A 16,211-nucleotide genomic window follows, 5' to 3' on the forward strand; every position below is an offset into this window, starting at 1 on the left:
AGATTATCAAAGCCACTCGCAATGTCGGTCATAAGTGCCTTTGCATTTTTAATCCTTGTGTTGTCGGTTACGCTTGGTTGATGGCATCATCAGTGACTTTCCCTCTCAGAAGCCGAATTGGTGTTGGCTTGGGCCATGGAGAGCTCTATTCTCCTGTAAACGCCTGCACAGGAACTCTTCCTCGACCTATTTAAGAGACATATAGGCGTATATGACTTGGGGGTCTGCTGGAACCCTTTCAGCTGCCTTTTTTTATGACGACTGTCTTGGAGATCTTCCAAGTTGTAGGCACACGACCAAACCTATGGCGTCGTTTAGCAGAATTGTAAGGAATGGGGAGATCTGTGGTATTGTATGTTTCAATACTTCTGAATGAATTCCGTCTGGTCCAAGTGCTTTCTTGTTTTTGAGCTCTGAGGTTGCTGTCGCCACCTCTTCTTCCACAAAATGACAGGTGACTATTGCAGTGTTGTATGGTGTGTTCAGTTCCTCTCGTAGTGTTGCTTGTTGGTGTGTGTCAGTGTAGACGATGTCATTATGTAGGAGCTTGTGCAGCAGGAATTTTGCTGTTTGTCTCCGTCCTTTTGTCATCGCGCCGTCATCGTTTCTTAGCGTTCCCAGAACTAGTGGGCATATTTTCTATGCCCCCCCCCCCGCCCATATGTGTGTATGTATTTGCGATGCCACATGTCTTTCCCAGTGTTGTTTACGTGTTTTGAACAATTTGTTTTTCTACTGGTCTTCTACGAGCCCATATACTTCCAGTCTCCTTTGTCTATTTCAGTCTGCTATTGATCTTCGGGTTTCTTGTTTTAGTCTAGTAAGTTTATTTGTCCGTGGTATTTGTGTGCGTTTTGTGTTCTGTGTTTTTCGTATGGATGTATTTTGTGCTTTTGTGGTGAGGTCGGTTTCTCCCTGTTTCCGTCTTGTACTATTCCTCTTAGTCTCTTGCAGTCAATACCTCCCAGTCAGTTCTATGGAATCGTAACTGTGGCGTGTGTACTGTGATGAAGTGAAGAACACGAAACGGGTTAAGCTGCTCTGAGCATCGTACACATAGCTGCAGAATTGTGGAGATGAAAGCTCAGAATTGTCTGTCAATGGGTACACAACACCACCTACTCTCTAGGGGGTCAACAGCTTGCGCCGACATCAAACAGGTGCCCATGCCTGCACACACCGCTGATTTCATAAAGTTCATAATCTCCCTCTTATACGCCTAATTATCGAGTTGTGTCTATACACCAGTCAACGGCCTTGAAAGTTTGGAATTAATGATTTGTGAAAAATGGACATGGGAATTGAAGTCCTTTGCCTCTTGACAGAGCGTAGGGGAACAACAATTCGGGAGACCCGCACCGCCGTATTAGGCAAGGTCCAAATGGAGGCGGTTTGCCGTTGCCTTCCTCCAGCGATAATGAGGATGAATGATGATGATGAAGACGACACAACAACCCCCAGACATCTCGGGGCAGGTGAAAATCCCTGAGACCGCCGGGAATCGAACCCGGGACCTCGTGCTCGGGAAGCCAGAACGCTACCACAACCGGCGGATTTGTGAAGATTACTAACAACAAATTCAAATTTTGCCTTCTTTAGTAATTTGTATTTCATACATTTGTGCCCAAGGGGGAAATATTCAACTACAGATGCATAACATGCCATTTACATTTTACAACATCTTGTCGCCCAACTTGGGGCGATCTCGATTTAATTTTAATTTTCTATGTTTTCGGTGTCCGGAAGGGACCGACGTCCATACCATTTGAGTGTCATATTACCACAGTTTCAGATTTTACTAGAGGTATTAGTACATTAAGAATATATTGACTGTCGATGTGAATACAATCGTTCGTAAGTTACACTTTATTTACCATAAATTGCTCATTATTCTATTAGATGTTTTTTACTTTTGCTGTCATTACTAACAGACCGCTATCTAGACAGCTACTGACAAAGAAATAATAGTTATGTGGAACGTAGTGCAGTCATATATTAAGGTTTGATTTCATATGCCCCAGGTGAAAGATTTGTACATACCTCCAAACATAGCTGTGACGGTAGCAAAGAGACCTGACAGTCCCGTCAGAGAGATACTGCCACGGCTCACTATGCTGATGGTCGCCGGCGCTGCCATGGATGCCGACACGCAGCGGTTCGTCGAGAAAGAGCTGGGCGTTCCGGTCAAGCAGTGGTAAGTGCGGTGACGGCAGAATATTTTACATTCTACTACTCAGGTAATCTGCAGCTTGTAACCTGTCATACGTGCTAAGCAACCATATTTTCCTAGCTCTCTTAAAATTCTTTGGAACACTTAGTCACTGACGCTGTCACAGCCTTATGATCACTGATTCTGCCTACGTTCACTGATGCCAAACGTTCTGGTCTGTTTGTTGCTAGGAGGACGCGACGTCGTCCTCACGAGTCGGTTTTCTATATCCTCGAAGTCATTTTGAGACACAATCTCACACAAGTCTCTGTCTCTAGAATTACTTTTGTGCGCATCACTCTTCCATTCTATAGCTGGCAAAATGAAGTCTACCTCCGGCACAGCAGCATGACGTACGCTATCGCTACGGTCGCAGGTTCGAATCCTGTCTCGGGCATGGATGCGTGTGATGTCCTTAGGTTAGTTAGGTATAAGTAGTTCTAAGTTCTAGGGGACTGATGACCTCAGATGTTAAGTCTCATGGGCCTCAGAGCCGTTTGAACCATTTTGAAACTTACTTGCTATTTCCAGCAAGTTCCCTCGAAGTAATCTGCTACTACAGTCTACAAAGACGTCAAACTACCATGTTTTCCTTGCCTCTGATGCTAACTTCACGAAGTTTGTTTCACATCCGGAACCCGTAATAACCCTACTACATGTTATCGAATACTCTACGGCAATGCCGAGCGAGGTGGCGCAGTGGTTAGACACTGGACTCGCATTCGAGAGGACGACGGTTCAATCCCGCGTCCGGCCATCCTGAATTAGGTTTTCCGTGATTTCCCTAAATCGCTCCAGGCAAACGCCGGGATGGTTCCTCGGAAAGGGCACGGCCGATTTCCTTCCCCATCCTTCCCTAATAAGATGAGACCGGTGACCTCGCTGTCTGGTCTCCTTCCCGAAACAACCCAACCTCTACGGCAGTATATTCAATGTCGTCACTCATATATAACCAATTCTTGCGATATATTTTAGAATCTGAATTTAGGATTTTTCGTCTATTCACTTCCGGTTCCATCCAACCTTTCGTTTCTAATACTATGTGGGCATTATTACAATTTAATAAGCGATAATAATTCTGGGACCTCACCACGGACGCTCCTGCAATTTTCTGGTATCACTTTAGTAATTTTCTAACTGATTTGGAAGGACGTAAGCTCTCTGAGTCATATGGCCAACCTGTCTTCCATTCCGGCAATCAGTTCTTTACTAAACAAATTTGAAAACGAAAAGATTGATTGGTCACTGCTAGTCCTTCCTCGATAATAGACAGCCGACGACGTTCTGCAGTCAAATGGTTCAAATGGCTCTGAGAACTATGGGACTTAACTGCTGAGGTCATCAGTCCCCTAGAACCTAACTAACCTAAGGACATCACACACATCCATGCCCGAGGCAGGATTCGAACCTGCGACCGTAGCGGTTCTAAACTGAAGTTACGAGAACCGCTCGGCCACACCTGCTGGCGTTCTGCAGTCGATCACAGAGATAATCATGTCAAGTTAGAATTGTCTTCAGCTTTCATATTCTTGTAGCCAGCTTACTTTTGAAAATTGCTCTGGTTTTTAGTATTGCCCAACGGCATGGTAAAACACAAAACCTGAAATATTCAAGGTGTTTATTTTAACTTGAGGCAACAAAATATATCGACAACGACGTATCATACGAAAACAATGTTCTAGATAAAAAGTTAACATTAGTAAAGGGGACATCTGTCTTTGCTACAAGTGGTCACATCCTACCTAGCCTTCCTGCTTAGGTGGAGTCAGCCTTGTATTTTAAAATGGAAGAGGATGTAGATTAAGATGAAACGGGAGATATGATACTGCGTGAGGAGTCTGACCAAGCACTGAAAGACCTGAGTCGAAACAAGGCCCCGGGAGTAGACAACATTCCATTACAACTACTGACCCCCCCCCCCCCCCTCATCACACCACCTCAACTTTTATTGTAGGACTCCGTGCCAAAATTTATGTATAGTTGACTCAAACCATTGTTTTCCTTTCGTGGTAAATCGTGCTGTAAATGACAAATATCAAGTGTGCCCTATTTGGAACCCTTGTGTTCTAAAAGTTGATATCTGTTGTTGTTGTTGTGGTCTTCAGTCCTGAGACTGGTTTGATGCAGCTCTCCATGCTAGTCTATCTTGTGCAAGCTTCTTCATCTCCCGGTGACCACTGCAACCTACATCCTTCTGAATCTGCTTAGTGTATTCATCTCTTGGTCTCCCTCTACGATTTTTACCCTCCGCACTGCCCTCCAATACTAAATTGCTGATCCCTTGACGCCTCAGAACATGTCCTACCAACCGATCCCTTCTTCTGGTCAAGTTGTGATACAAACTTCTCTTCTCCCCAATCCTATTCAATACCTCCTCATTAGTTATGTGATCTACCCAGTCTTCAGTCCTGAGACTGGTTTGATGCAGCTCTCCATGCTAGTCTATCCTGTGCAAGCTTCTTCATCTCCCGGTGACCACTGCAACCTACATCCTTCTGAATCTATATTCTTCTGTAGCACCACATTTCGAAAGCTTCTATTCTATTCTTGTCCAAACTATTTATCGTACATGTTTCACTTCCATACATGGCTACACTCCATACAAATACTTTCTGAAACGACTTCCTGACACTTAACTCTATACTCGATGTTAACAAATTTATCTACTTCAGAAAAGCTTTCCTTGCCATTGCCAGTCTACATTTAATATCCTCTCTACTTCGAGCATCATCAGTTATTTTTCTCCCCAAATAGCAAAACTCCTTTAGTACTTTAAGAGTGTCGTTTCCTAATCTAATTCCCTCAACATCACCCGACTTAATTCGACTACATTCTATGATCCTCGTTTTGCTTTTGTTGATGTTCATCTTATATCCTCCTTTCAAGACACTATCCATTCCGTTCAACTGCTCTTCCAAATCCTTTGCTGTCTTTCACAGAATTACAATGTCATCGGCGAACCTCAAAGTTTTTATTTCTTCTCCATGGATTTTAATACCTACTCCAAACTTTTCTTTTGTTTCCTTGACTGCTTGCTCAATATACAGATGTTGACAACATCGGAGAGAGGCTACAATCCGGTCTCACTCCCTTCCCAACCATTGCTTCCCTTTCATGTCCCTCGACTCTTTATAACTGCCATCTGGTTTCTATACAAATTGTTAATAGTCTTCCGCTCCTTGTATTTTACCCCTGCCACCTTCAGAATTTGAAAGAGAATATTCCAGTTAACATTGTCAAAAGCTTTCTCTAAGTCTACAAATGCTAGAAACGTAGGTTTGCCTTTCCTTAATCTTTCTTCTAAAATAAGTCGTAGGGTCAGTATTGCCTCACGTGTTCCAATAATTCTACGGAATACAAACTGATCTTCCCCGAGGTTGGTTTCTGCTAGCTTTTCCATTCGTCTGTAAAGAATTCGCGTTAGTATTTTGCAGCCGTGACTTACTAAACTGATAGTTCGGTGATTTTCGCATCTGCCAACACTTGCTTTCTTTGGGATTGTAATTATTATATTCTTCTTGAAGTCTGAGGGTATTTCGCCTGTCTCATACATCTTGCTCACCAGGTTTGTTAGGCCTGGATCTCCCAAGGCTGTCAGTAGTTCTAATGGAATGTTGTCTACTCCAGGGGCCCTGTTTCGACTTAGGTCTTTCAGTGCTCTGTCAAACTCTTCACGCAGTATCATATCTCCTATTTCATCTTCATCTACATTTTCCTCCATTTCTGTAATATTGTCCTCAAGAACATCGCCCTTGTGTAGACCCTGTATATACTCCTTCCACCTTTCTGCTTTCCGTTCTTTGCTTAGAACTGAGTTTCCATCTGAGCTCTTGATATTCATGCAAGTGGTTTTCTTCTCTCCAAAGGTCTTTTTAATTTTCCTGTAGGCAGTATCTATCTTACTCCTAGTGATATGTGCCTCTACATCTTTACATTTGTCCTCTAGCCATCCCTGCGTAGTCATTTTGTACTTCAAGTCGATCTAATTTTTGAGACGTTTGTATTCCTTTTTGCGTGCTTCATTTACTGCATTTTTATATTTTCTTCTTTCATCAATTAAATTCAATATCTCTTCTGTTACCCAAGGATTTCTATTACCCTCGTGTTTTTACCTACTTGATCCTCTGCTGCCTTCACTATTTTGTCTCTCAAAGCTACCAATTCCTTTTGTACTGTATTTCTTTCCGCCATTCTTGTCAATCGTTCCCTAATGCTCTCCCTGAAGCTCTCTACAACCTCTGGTTCTTTCAGTTTATCCAGGTTCCATCTCATTAAATTGCCACCTATTTGCAGTTTCTTCAGTTTTAATCTACAGATTCGTTATGAATAGAAAAGTGGGGCAAAGAGCGTGTTACAGCGTATAGTTCAGCGATAGGGTTGATCTTGTCAGAATCGACAGCAAACCAACATCGGCAACGATAGTTCAGGTATATATAGCGATGTCGCAAACTGAAGATGAAGAGATAGAGAAAGTATGTTAGGATATTGAAAGGATAATACTGTGTCCGTTCCTGAAAGACAACACAGGCAACGCAGTTTACACCTATAAAATTGCAACCAGTACAGACTCTCTATGTACTCCTTCCACCTTTTTGCTTTCCCTTCTTTGCTTAGAACTGTCTTTCCATCTGAGCTCTTGACATTCATACAAGTGGTTCTCTTTTCTCCATAGGTCTCTTTAATTTTCCTGTAGACAGTATCTATCTTACCCCTAGTGAGATTAGCCTCTACATCCTTACATTTGTCCTCTAGCCATCCCTGCTTAGCCATTTTGCACTTCCTGTCGATCTCATTTTTGAGATGTTTGTATTCCTTTTTGCCTGCTTCATTTACTGCATTTTATATTTTCTCCTTTCATCAATTAAGTTCAATGTTTCTTATGTTACCCGAGGATATGTAGTAGCCCTCGTCTTTTTACCTACTTCATCCTCTGCTGCCTTCACTACTTCATCCCTCAAAGCTACCCATTCTTCTTCTACTGTATTTCTTTCTCCCATTCTTGTCAATTGTTCCCTTATGGTCTCCCTGAAACTCTTTACAACCTCTGGTTTAGTCAGTTTATCCAGGTCCCATCTCCTTAAATTACCACCTTTTTTTAGTTTCTTCACTTTTAATCTACAGTTCATAACCAATAAATTGTGGTCCACATCTGCCCCTGGAGATGTCTTACAGTTTAAAACCTGGTTCCTAAATCTCTGTCTTACCATTATATAATCCATCTGAAACCTGTCAATATCTACAGGCTTCTTCCATGTTTACAACCTTCTTTTATGATTCTTGAATCAAGTGTTAGCTATGATGAAGTTGTGTTCTGTGCAAAACTGTACCAGGCGGCTTCCTATTTCATTTCTTACCCCCAATCCATATTGATCTACTATGTTTCCTTCTCTCCCTTTTCCTACTACCGAATTGCATTCACCAATGACTATTAAATTTTCGGCTCCCTCCACTATCTGAATAATTTCTTTTATTTCCTCATACATTTCTTCAAATTCTTCGTCATCTGCAGATCTAGTTGGTATATAAACTTGTACTACTGTAGTAGGCTTGGGTTTCGTGTCTATCTTGGCCACAATAATGCGTTCACTATGCTGTTTGTAGTAGCTTACCCGAACTTCTATTTTTTGTTCATTATTAAACCTACTCCTGCATTACCCCTATTTGATTTTGTATTTATCATTCTGTATTTGCCTGACCAAAGTCTTGTTCCTCCTGTCACCGATCTTCACTAATTCCCACTATCTAAGTTTAACCTATCTATTTCCCTTTTTTAATTTTCTAACGTACCTGCCCGATTAAGCGATCTGACAATCCGCGCTCCGATCCGTAGAACGCCAGTTTTCTTTCTCCTGATAACGACGTCCTCTTGAGTAGTCACCGCCCGGGGATCCGAATGGGGGACTATATTACCTCCGGAATATTTTACCCAAGAGGACGCCATCATCATTTAACCATACAGTAAAGCTGCATGCCCTGGGGAAAAATTACGGCTGTAGTTTCTCCTTGCTTTCAGCCGTTCGCAGTACCAGCACAGCAAGGCCGTTTTGGTTAGTGTTACAAGGCCAGATCAGTCAATCATCCAGACTGTTGCCCCTGCAACTATTGAAAAGGCTGCTGCCCCTCTTCAGGAACCACACGTTTGTCTGGCCTCTCAACAGATACCCCTCCGTTGTGGTTGCACCTACGGTACGGCTATCTTCTGTATCGCTGAGGCACGCAAGCCACCCCACCAACTGCAAGGGGGGTTGTTATTTAAACATCAATATTGTGTTTATGAAGGCTACTTTGCTGGTTGGGGCGTGCCGTTTGGTGAGGCGCTGAGCGATGGGGCGATCGCGTGAGTGCCTACACGATATGTATGTATCCATAACAAGTGCACCTGTAACTATCACATCACGGCCATTGTACGCTGTTACAGTGGCTGCGGTTTGCATTCCGTCGGTAGCCACGCAGCGGCCAACGCGAGAGATGCGCCGTTGTATATGAGCACACACGGAAATCCGTTACCCTGATGGTCAGATTGTAGGGCGGCCACCGAAAACAAGCATCTGATGGCTCAGGCACTCACCACGATGAACCCTGTAGGGAAGAAGAATCTATGTTGCCAAGCAAGTAGCTCGACTGCAGGAAATTGCAATATCTAGCTCAGGCACTCACCACAATAAGCCCTGTAGGGAAGAAGAATCTATGTTGCCTAGCAAGTAGCTCGACTGCACGAAATTGCAATATCTAGCCACTTTATTTGCAGTGTACAATCACATTTTGCAACTCTCAAGTAACGCTCGAACATCAAAATCTACCGTTAATCCACAAAGGTTTACATTTACATCGTAAATGAAATACAGAATCAGATGCGCCGCTTTTTAATTCCTAAATCAGTCACACTTGATGTTTGTCGATTACAGCACCGTTAAACAAGAAAGGAAAAACTGGTTTGATTAAACCATACGTATTTTTTGGCGTGTAATCCGAATACACAATAAAAATTGAGGGGTGGTGGTGATGGTTCACATTCGAAAGTACAGAGCTCACCCCACCCAAGATGGAAATATGGGTAGTAGGTGACCAATTGTAGAACAGACAGATGTACAATAATAGAGGATGTGATCGGTGTAAGTGTAGATATACTCGTTGGTGACTGATGAACATCATTACATCAGCATTTATGTTGTTTTCATACTAGTAATTATAGCCATTACGTGTCGTATGTTTTTAGGTTGGTTAGTACTTCCAAGAAGTAAGTCATTAGTGCTATTTTCTCCTGGACAGCATGTCAGATGTTGTAGGATGGACAGTGGACGCAAAACAGTTAGTCTATGCTGATAGGTGTGGACTACTTAGTGGTGCAGTTACGACTGTGCAGAGAGCATCAGATAGTACAGTATGTGACCAGTTTGTGGGAAGACTATTCGACACAGAGAGAAAAGAACCAACACACTGACGTGTGTACGTATTAAGGTATCGTACAGAAAAATATCTACAATTACACCCTCTACATCTTGCATGTAAAATAAATAACACGTAAAATCAAGGAGAACGAAAGTAATTTGGTACAATCAAAAGTTTAATCACAATTTGGAAATATTTTGTACCTTTAAAATAATATCATAATAAAAATTATACCAATTTAGAGAGCTATTGCTCGCTTTCTGAAGCCATGATATAAAGACTCACGAAGTTGTCACTGAGTCGGTACATGTGCTGTACGGTGTGAATTTAATGCATTCAGCAAAGACTAGCTACTTGACGGCCTAGAGCGATTATCTTACTTGGACCAATCTAGTTGCCTAGCTGTAATAACCCTCTCTCGAAATTAGAAACTAAGAAATCTATTTTCATGACTCCCATACTGTTTAAGAAATAATTTTTTTAAACTGTGATTACAGTAATGGACTTTAGATGTAACTAGGTTGAATTAGGTTTAACTCATATTGCAAAGCAATTGAAAGTTGAATTTCGCCGTTGTATATAAATCTAAGTTTCTATTCGCATGCTCCATAAGCCACCTTGGTGAAGAATGTATTGTGTCTCTTTCATACACACAACGCTCTCCCTGCTCCCTCCCGCAGCTGCTCCTCACCCCCCCCCCCCCCCCCCCCCCCACAACGTCACCCTACCAAATACCTTCCGCACATGGAGAATGGCATGGCAAGAATTCATTCAGTATTAGAATCATTGTGTTACTGAGTCACTTATTATTTCGTGGTGCAACTGCAGCTTATCATTAACTGTATTACGCAGTATCGATGAAAACGAAAATATCTACTTTTAGTTGTCTGCAATGGGAACATAAATGCCCAAATAGTAACATAAGAAAATAGTTTGAGAAACATACATCCGAAAGCAAAAAGCTGAATGTGTGAGATTGTAGTGTTGACATGGTTCGTGTACGCTGGTGCTTCTTCCGTTGTACAGGTACGGCTCGACGGAGACCATACTTGTCCTGGGATCAGCGCCTGAGGCCTTCCCTCCAGCCGGCTCTTCCGGGAAGCTGCTTTTCAACGTGGAGGCCAAAGTATCCTCAGAATTCTTTCTTCTTTCTTGCTTTCTTATATAGCCTGTATAAGAATCGTGGTACACAGGTTAGCTTCTCGTTTTGTGAGGGCATTTTCAGACTCCACAATAACGTTTCAAACGTTGTGTAGTGTACTTCCCCACTATTATTGATTCCATCAGTGTCCTTAATTAGTTGAATAACATAAAAGATAGGACTATATAGTGAGCAGTTTTGTTACATAGCGACTAAGACGTTTTCAGTCTCTTTAAACATCGGTATTTTAGGGATATTTTAAATAATTTTGTTAATTAGTCTGTTTGCTAGAATTAAATTATTGTTAAATTCTCTCTGACAAATAAGAGTTCCTGAATATTATTTATAATTTTGTTTTTGTACCTTATGATATATGCTACAATCTAATTATACACTCCTGGAAATTGAAATAAGAACACCGTGAATTCATTGTCCCAGGAAGGGGAAACTTTATTGACACATTCCTGGGGTCAGACACATCACATGATCACACTGACAGAACCACAGGCACATAGACACAGGCAACAGAGCATGCACAATGTCGGCACTAGTACAGTGTATATCCACCTTTCGCAGCAATGCAGGCTGCTATTCTCCCATGGAGACGATCGTAGAGATGCTGGATGTAGTCCTGTGGAACGGCTTGCCATGCCATTACCACCTGGCGCCTCAGTTGGACCAGCGTTCGTGCTGGACGTGCAGACCGCGTGAGACGACGCTTCATCCAGTCCCAAACATGCTCAATGGGGAACAGATCCGGAGATCTTGCTGGCCAGGATAGTTGACTTACACCTTCTAGAGCACGTTGGGTGGCACGGGATACATTCGGACGTGCATTGTCCTGTTGGAACAGCAAGTTCCCTTGCCGGTCTAGGAATGGTAGAACGATGGGTTTGATGACGGTTTGGATGTACCGTGCACTATTCAGTGTCCCCTCGACGATCACCAGAGGTGTACGGCCAGTGTAGGAGATCGCTCCCCACACCATGATGCCGGGTGTTGGCCCTGTGTGCCTCGGTCGTATGCAGTCCTGATTGTGGCGCTCACCTGCACGGCGCCAAACACGCATACGACCATCATTGGCACCAAGGCAGAAGCGACTCTCATCGCTGAAGACGACACATCTCCATTCGTCCCTCCATTCATGCCTGTCGCGACACCACTGGAGGCGGGCTGCACGATGTTGGGGCGTGAGCGGAAGACGGCCTAACGGTGTGCGGGACCGTAGCCCAGCTTCATGGAGACGGTTGCGAATGGTCCTCGCCCATACCCCAGGAGCAACAGTGTCCCTAATTTGATGGGAAGTGGCGGTGCGGTCCCCTACGGCACTGCGTAGGATCCTACGGTCTTGGCGTGCATCCGTGCGTCGCTGCGGTCCGGTCCCAGGTCGACGGGCACGTGCACCTTCCGCCGACCACTGACGACAATATCGATGTGCTGTGGAGGCCTCACGCCCCACGTGTTGAGCAATTCGGCGGTACGTCCACCCGGCCTCCCGCATGCCCACTATACGCCCTCGCTCAAAGTCCGTCAACTGCACATACGGTTCACGTCCACGCTGTCGCGGCATGCTACCAGTGTTACAGACTGCGATGGAGCTCCGTATGCCACGGCAAACTGGCTGACACTGACGGCGGCGGTGCACAAATGCTGCGGAGCTAGCGCCATTCGACGGCCAACACCGCGGTTCCTGGTGTGTCCGCTGTGCCGTGCATGTGATCATTGCTTGTACAGCCCTCTCGCAGTGTCCGGAGCAAGTATGGTGGGTCTGACACACCGGTGTCAATGTGTTCTTTTTTCCATTTCCAGGAGTGTATTTAAGTTGAACTCAGAGGAGAAATGTAGGTACCTAGAAGCATGCGGTATCATGTGCAGTGAACTAGACATCCAATGAAAAAAAGACACGAATTGTAAGATACAAGGCTGCATCGCACAAAAGAAAGATCGAGCGCAACAGCACCAGTCAGCCGCGCGAAGAGGCCGTGTGGTTAGAGGCGCCATGTCACGGACTAAGCGGCCCTTCCCGCCATAGGTTCGAGTCCTCCCTCCTCGTGTGTGTGTGCCTGTATCTCGTTCTTAGCATAAATTAGGTTAGGTAGCGCGTAAATCTAGGGACTGATGACCTCACCAATATGATACCTTAGGAATTCACACACATTTGAACATAATCAATCAGTCATTTGTATTTTACTGCTGGATAATTGATTAACACGAAACTTAATATGTTCGAAAGAAAAAGGATGGGTGGTATCTCTGTCTCGAGAAGAAGTACACTACTGGCCATTAAAATTGCTACACCAAGAAGAGATGCAGATGATAAACGGGTATTCATTGGACAAATATATTACACTAGAATTGACATGTGATTACATTTTCACGCAATTTGGGTGCATAGCTCCTGAGAAATCAGTACGAATAGCTCCTGAGAAATCAGTACGCAGATCAACCACCTCTGGCCGTAATAACGGCATTGATACACCTGGGCATTGAGTCAAGCAGAGCTTGGATGGCGTGCACAGATACAGCTTCCCATGCAGCTTCAACACGATACCACAATTCATCAAGAGTAGTGACTGGCGTACTGTTACGAGCCAGTTGCTCGGCCACCACTGACCAGACGTTTTCAATTGGTGAGAGATCTGGAGAATGTGCTGGCCAGGGCAGCAGTCGAACCTTTTCAGTATCCAGAAAGGGCCGTAAAGGACCTGCAACATGCCGTCGTGCATTATCCTGCTGAAATGTAGGGTTTCGCAGGGATCGAATGAAGGGTAGAGCCACGGGTCGTAACACATCTGAAATGTAACGTCCACTGTTCAAAGTGCCGTCAGTGCGAACAAGAGGTGACCGATACGTCTAGACAATGGCACCCCATACCATCGCGCCAGGTGATACGCCAGTATGGCGATGAAGAATACACGCTTCCTATGTGCGTTAACCGCGATGTCGCACAACATTGATGCGACCATCATGATGCTGTAAACAGAACTTGGATTCATCCGAAAAAATGACGTTTTGCCATTCGTGCACCTAGGTTCGTCGTTGAGTACATCATCGCAGGCTCTCCTGTCTGTGATGCAGCATCAAGGGTAATCGCAGCCATGGTCTCCGAACTGGTAGTACATGCTGCTGCAAACGTCGTCGAACTGTTCGTGCAGATGGTTGTTGTCTTGCAAACGTCCCCATTTGTTGATGGTCCGTTACAGCCATGCGGATAAGATACCTGTCATCTCAACTGTTAGTGATACGAGGCCGCTGGGATCCAGCACGGCGTTCCGTATTACCCTCCTGAACCCACCGATTCCATATTCTTCTAACAGTCATTGGATCTTGACCAACGCGAGCATCAATGTCGCAATATGATAAACAGCAATCGCGATAGGCTACTATCCGACCTTTATCAAAGTCGGAAACGTGATGGTACGCATTTCTCCTCCTTACACGAGGCATCACAACATCTGTTTGTGTATTAGAAATCGGCTGGAAACTTTCCTCATGTCAGCACGTTGTAGGTGTCGCCACCGGCGCTAATCATTTGCATATCAAAGCATCTTCTTCCTATCGGTTAAATTTCGCGTCTGTAGCACGTCATCTTCGTTGTGTAGCAATTTTAATGGCCAGTAGTGTATAATACATTGACGTGACAAAAGTCATGTGATACCCACTGTTGCCTGGTGTAGCGCAGAAGCTCGACATGGCACGTAGTGAATAAGTCGTCGGAAGTACCCTTCTGTAATATTGAACCATGCTGCCTGTATATATGTCCATAACCGCGGACTTGCTCTCGGTGCAGATTATCTCCAATAAACTTGCGCGCGAAAGGCAAAGGTCCCGAGTTCGAGTCTCGGTCCGGCACACAGTTTTAATCTGCCAGGAAGTTTCAGTGGATTACGTTGTGTGAAAGAAATACACTATGAAGAGAGTGGAAGCCATTTTTCTTGTGTTGATTTTAAACAGAGTGCGTAGTTCTCCTATTTCCTGTCCTCTGTGGTGGTGTTAGCAACAGCACAAATTATTTAGTGATGTCCTCTGTGTGTGTGTGTGTGTTTATCTTCCATAAAAAGTGAGAGAAATCTGTAAATAGCATCATAAATCGGTGTATTTGCAGGGCATACAAGGTGACGGCTGCGGTTTATAGACAATATTTATGTAGGTATTTGTTCAAATGGCTCTGAGCACTATGGGACTTAACATCTGAGGTCATCACTCCCTTAGAACTTAGAACTACTTAAGCGTAACTAACCTAAGGACATCACACACATCCATGCCCGATGCAAGATTCGAACCTGCGACCGTAGCAGTCACGCGGCTCCGGACTGAAGCGCCTAGAACCGCTCCACCACCGAGACCGACGTAAGTAGGTATTTTTAAGAAGTGGGATAAAATCATCAGATCCCACAAATTTGTAAATAGCGTCCTACATTGCGGTACCTGTGTGGCAAGTAAGGTGGTGGTGCTTACAAATCCATAGTTACATGTATCTTCGCGATAATTGGGCCAACACGCTGTTGAACAACAATGGATCTGTAAAACAGCAACGAACCTTGTTTTTTCACGAATTCTCTTACAAAAATCGCTAAATTTACCTCAGAAAAGTAAAAAATATGTATTTTAGAAAATACCAGTGGACTTGATAGTCTGTCGAAAATTGCGAAAAGTTAGCCAATACCGTTGTATGAAATGTTCTGCTGGATTTTTGAGACTATCAGGTGAATTTATTGCTGCTACTGCCGCTGTTGCTCAGCTCAGGTGTAGACGAAGAATGCCAAGTCTCCTCTCAGATTGTTGGGGACGCTAAGGGGTATAGTTGGGGCTGTACAAGTAGGACCACACGGCACCAGTGAAGGAGGGAATACGCTATTGTGGGTAATTAATTACCACTTGAGACTACAAGCATTTGACCATCAGCTACTATCTGGGCAAACATGAGCGCAAGTGTGCTACTCAGTTGCCATCTGGCCCATAAATTATGATAGTTAAAATGTTAGTTATGAATCGTTGGCTTTTATTATAATAACAGGTGTAGCCTATTAATTACATCGTTAACAAGAGCCGAAGTGAATGGTTTGGGCAATTGGTCGGTGTGTTTACATAAGGTGAAAAATGGGCCCTTTGCTTAGAAACTGCATAGGCCCACTTCTGAGAATACAATTAGTGACAAAGCTCTGTAAAGGTGCTTCGCGGCTCCCCAGGTGGTGGACCTGGAGACGCAGGAGCCGGTGGGTCCCGAGCACGAGGGCGAGCTGTGGGTGAAGTCCCCCGCGGCGGCTCTGGGCTACTGGAACAACCCGGAGGCGACGGCGGCGGCCTGGGACGAGGACGGCTGGTTCCACACGGGGGACGTCGTGCGCTACGACCGCGACGGCTACTTCTACGTCGTGGACCGCGTCAAGCAGCTCGTCAAGTTCAGGGGACACCACGTGAGTACTGCCTCTTTACATTTTACCACTACGTTGATAGTCCAAATATTTTTCA

At 44.3% G+C, this 16,211-nt stretch overlaps 1 protein-coding gene across 1 annotated transcript in view; it reads left to right on the forward strand.

The window, feature by feature from the left end:
* The window catches only part of LOC126327009 (luciferin 4-monooxygenase-like), an 87,347-nt gene that overhangs the window by 45,997 nt on the left and 25,139 nt on the right, over positions 1-16,211 (forward strand). The window contains exons 5-7 of the mRNA XM_049995818.1: positions 2,022-2,194; positions 10,625-10,724; positions 15,929-16,156. Of these exons, the coding sequence (XP_049851775.1) occupies positions 2,022-2,194; positions 10,625-10,724; positions 15,929-16,156 (501 nt within the window). The remainder of the gene's footprint in view (positions 1-2,021; positions 2,195-10,624; positions 10,725-15,928; positions 16,157-16,211) is intronic.

Source organism: Schistocerca gregaria, chromosome 2, assembly GCF_023897955.1.
Source record: "Schistocerca gregaria isolate iqSchGreg1 chromosome 2, iqSchGreg1.2, whole genome shotgun sequence".
Taxonomy (NCBI): Eukaryota; Metazoa; Arthropoda; class Insecta; order Orthoptera; family Acrididae; genus Schistocerca; species Schistocerca gregaria.